Raw genomic sequence first — 4435 nt, forward strand, 5'->3', positions numbered from 1 at the left:
GCCTGACCAGAAGAAAAGCAGAAAAATCAGAGTCCTCTGATGGACATGGGACAGACTCCTGATTGAGAGTGTAGAAGGCAAGGCTGGACCATAAAGAATCTTGAGAGGAAAAAAATATCAAGTAAATGCAGATGTCTTCTGTAGCCCAGAGTTGAGTTACTCCGCCCCAGGCCAGGGCTCTCTGTTGGAGCTAACCAGTCATTTTCTACCCTCAACCACAGCCAGCTCACCAACATTAGCCTCAGGCATCTGAGGACACAGGCAAGAACGGGACCCAGTCCTATCCTCAGGAAGCTCATAGTTTACTAAGGGCAACACAGAGAAATGGTATGAGGTAGCAGGTGGGAGTGGCCAATTCTGCTCCTGTCTCCACCTCCCACAGTTCGCATCATCCACTCACCTCCAGATGTTTCCTCTGGCCAGACCCCATTCCTGGAATGCCCCATCCCCCTCCCTCCACTCAGCAAGTGCTTAAGTGGAGGGAGGGGTTCAGTCCTCTGTGAGGGCTCCCCACTCTTTCCACTCCCACAGCCTGTACTTTATGCTCACGATCTTGGTAATTATCACATTACCTAGTAACACTTCTATCCCTCTATGGAAGAGTTAATCATAGCCTGCACAATTACTTACTGTGTTTTCTTATGTCTCATCTTCCCAGTCAGATTATAGCCATAATCACGAAAATAGTGCTCCACAATTTACAAAATGCCTTCACGCATATTATTTAATATAGCTCCCATATTAAACCTGTGAGGTAAGTATTATCTTTATTTTACAATAAGGAAACCAAGGCTTAGAGAGGTTAGACAACTTACCTGAGGCCACACAGCCTATCTACCTTCCCACCCATAAAACTCAAACTTCTAGCCCCAATGCCAGTGCTCTGCCCAGTACTCAGAGGCAACACAAGACATTGCTTAAAGGTTGGGACTCATAGCTGTGTGATGTTGGCAGGTTACGTAACCTCTCTGTGCCTTAATTTCCTCCTGGAAAATGTGGCTGATACCACCTCATAGGTCCTTGTCTAGATTAAAGAAGATAATACAATAATGTACTTAAAATAGAACCAACCAAACACTAGTTACAATTATCATTATACTTTGGCTGATTCTCATGGTCTCTTAACTCATTAAAAAATTTTTTCTAACTTATTTTTATATCATAATACATTTGATAGGTAGTCATTAAACAAAGTAAATTTTTTCAGATTGACTAATGCTAAGTTTTTGGACTGTTCTCTGTTTTGTTCTTTCCTCTCCCTGAATAGTTTTAACAATTAGAAAAATTCTCTTTTCCTGATCCAGTCTACCTCAGTTCCACACCCCCAACACCAGGTCAAATTTAGCCAATTACAAGTGTTCCACAGAATAACGTAGACTCTCCCTGTTGGGCTGTCCATGGATAGCGAGGGGATATGCCAGCCATGGGTGAAAACGTTCACAAACCTAATTTCCATCACTATAATGGATCAAAGTTGTATGCGTTTCTCTATTGTTCCAGTTTTTATTTACTTGAGACTCTAGAAAGAAAGGGTTATCATAAAATACCACCTATTTATTTTCCTTTCCTATTAAAAAAATAATATTCACACTTTCCCGGAGCAAGAAGCCATATGTGACCAGGCAGCTAGTTGAGGCAGTCACACGCGAGGCAGATGGAAAGCTTCCTTCTTTTCAGCAGTCCAGTTCACAAAGCTAGCGAAATCCAGAAGTGAATGGCCATCTCTGCCATCCTTCTTGGGGCAGGATGACCCAAGGAGTGGACACTCCCTACTTTCCATCACCCATACACACCTTCAAGGGCCAGAAGTAGCTTGAAAGAGGAGAGGATGAGGTCCCTGGGGTGAAAAGCTTTATCCTAACACTCGGTCAGGTCTTCACAATCTTTTCTATCTAAAAGTTTGGGGAGAAAAGAAGAAAAGAGCAGGGAAACCAGCCTCTGGCAATGGAGGCCCCAGCTGGATCTTCAAAGGTTCCACTCTGAGAGCAAGAGTGAAGAACCAATCTACCCACACGACTTGGGCACCAGGACTAAAAGAAGTGCTGTACCCTTTGAAATGAATTTTTGCATACAAATGAGCTGATGAACACCATAAACATGTCAGCGTGATTCAGTCAAATCAATACACCAGGCATTGAAACTCTGAGGTAAAAATGGATTGTGGCTTTTTGTTGACACAGAGGAATTTTGGTCCCCAGCCCTGGTCAGCCTGGACAAATAGGGCAGTCTGCCTCTTAGCTGCTAGGCACATTTGGGGGATGAAGCCAAAACCCCAAGTCAGAACTCTAGCACCACTGGGCAACTCATCCTACCAGCACTGGGCCGTACGGCCAAGCGCCTCCATTCCTGCCCCTGGCCGCTCCCCTCCTCAAGCCCCCAGTCATTTTCCAAGCTCGGCCACACTTTGCATTTCCTACATTCCTTCTCATCACTCAGACCCCTTCGGCCCGGCCTCCGAGGGCCGACAGCTGGGGTTAATGTGAGCCAAGCGAGAGGCACCAGGAAAGGGGTTAGGGGTGGGGGGAATGTCGGTGCAACTAAAAAGCGATCGAGAGGAGAGAAAAGGGCTCCCCACCTTTCACATACCCAACTCAGCTCCCCACTCTCCACCGCCACACTCACGTCTCCGAGTGACTCCCGGGTGCGCTCCCCCTGCTTAGAGGCACCCCTTCCATTCCGCCACTTTTCGGTTCTTCCCCTGTCACCGACCCTGTGACCTTTCTCCTGCCTCGTCGGGACCGGTTCTCCTGGACCGCGCCGCACAGATCATGCCAGCTCCTCGGAGCCACCCTGCCCTTTTCCCCAGGCCAGCTGAGATGCCCGGGTCCCCGACCTTCTCGGGTAGCCTAGACCTGCGCACCAGATGCCTCCTCTCTCAGCCCCTTTGTCCCGTCCCTCCCCTGGCCTGCAAGACCCCTACTCCCTTTAAAGCCCCTCCGGCACACTGCGTCTCTAGGGATGCCCCAGCCACACATCCCTAGGGGTACCTCGGTCCTAACCTGAGTCCGCTCGAAGCTCTCCCGCTCCGCCGCCTCCATCCCAGCGCCGACCCCGCGCCTGCTCAGCACCTTGGGCAGGGGGTTGGGCACCTGCTTGATGGAGTTGGCCATCCGGTCCATGTTGCCGCACAGAGCCGAGTCAGGGGCCCCTGGCCGCCCCGGGATCCCCACGGCGCCGCCCGCCCCGCCCTACCCTCTGGGATCCGGCGCTAACGGGACTGCTCCCACCTCCCATTGGCTGGGAGCGCTGCTACTCTCCCGAGGCCCCGCCCCACTCCGAGGCTTCCCCGCCCGCCCCCGCCCCCGCCCCCCCCCGGAGCCCCGAAACGCTCTCCGCCCCGCCGGGCCCGCCGGACCGCGACGCGCGCCGTGACCGGCCCGGAGGCCTGTCCGTCACTGAGTCCACCGCCCCTGGCAGGGGCGGGGCCTGGGGCTGCCCTGACCTGCCCTCGCCCGCCGGTCCTCAGACACCGGAGCGCGGCCCTCCCCGCTCCCACCCCTTCCTCGGGACCCTTTCCCTCTTTCGGCCCCGGTCTTGCGACGGTCCCGCGTGGTGGACGAGGGTCACGCTGGCCGGGAGTCAGGCCTACCGCTGGGGCTCCAGGCCCGCCTGGGAATACCCTGTTTACTCCTTTCGGCCCGGGACCTGAGAGCGCAAGATGGACCAGCTCGGCGGCCGGAGCCCCAGGAAGCGCTGGGTCAGCGTCTGCCAGCCTGGCTGCCGTGGGTGGCGGCCCCCACCCAGTTCCCTCAGCTTCTTCCTTCATCCTGACTCTGCCCTGAATCCCTTCCAATCCCCTTTGTAATGGTCGCAGACCTGGGAGCACTGAGCTGGGTCAGTGGGAACCTCCTTCAACTTCTTTCCAAACCTCTCCTCATCTGGACATGTCCAGAATGTAGTCGTTGATAGAAAGTCTTGTGGACACTGTCTGTTTATCCTTGGCTCTGGGCCACCTCTCCCATCCTGCTCCGACGTCAGCCAAAGTACCGACAGGCAGAGGGAAGTGTGATGCTTAACGAAGTTTACCGTAAATTTTGGTGTTAAAAAAAGCTCTGAAACTTAAAGTAAAGAAAGGCATTAATATTTTTTTTTTAACTAAGAACTTTTGATAAAAATTCCTTCTATGGAGAAGGGAGAGTGGGTGAGCCTTTGCAGGCATTTTGCTCAGACCTGTGCTTTCCCATGCTGGCATTGTGTGGACCGGATCTTGTTGCGAGAGGGAAGGGAGGGAACCAATGGGGAAACTCCAGCAAGTAGGTGAGAGACTACAATGGCCTGAACTAAAATGGAGAGGAGAAAGTTCTGTACTGTGGGAGGTTAATGAATAAGCTTGGACAAAGAGAATGCGGGGAGGGAGGAGGCTATGGCTGGGCCAGAATTTCCACAGAGGAAGGATATGATGGAAAGGAATTGCCTTGAGGCTGCATTTGCATAG

The 4435-nt window shown here is 52.4% G+C and overlaps 1 protein-coding gene across 1 annotated transcript in view; it reads right to left on the reverse strand.

Moving 5' to 3' along the window:
- HIP1 (huntingtin interacting protein 1) overlaps positions 1–3188 on the reverse strand; it is a 128114-nt gene extending 124926 nt beyond the window's left edge. Inside the window, exon 1 of the mRNA XM_011371536.2 lies at positions 3000–3188. Coding sequence (XP_011369838.1) covers positions 3000–3119 — 120 coding nt within the window. The 5' untranslated portion in view covers positions 3120–3188. The remainder of the gene's footprint in view (positions 1–2999) is intronic.
- Positions 3189–4435: the final 1247 nt, after the last annotated feature.

Source organism: Pteropus vampyrus, unplaced genomic scaffold (genome assembly GCF_000151845.1).
Source record: "Pteropus vampyrus isolate Shadow unplaced genomic scaffold, Pvam_2.0 Scaffold193, whole genome shotgun sequence".
In the NCBI taxonomy this organism is placed as follows: Eukaryota; Metazoa; Chordata; class Mammalia; order Chiroptera; family Pteropodidae; genus Pteropus; species Pteropus vampyrus.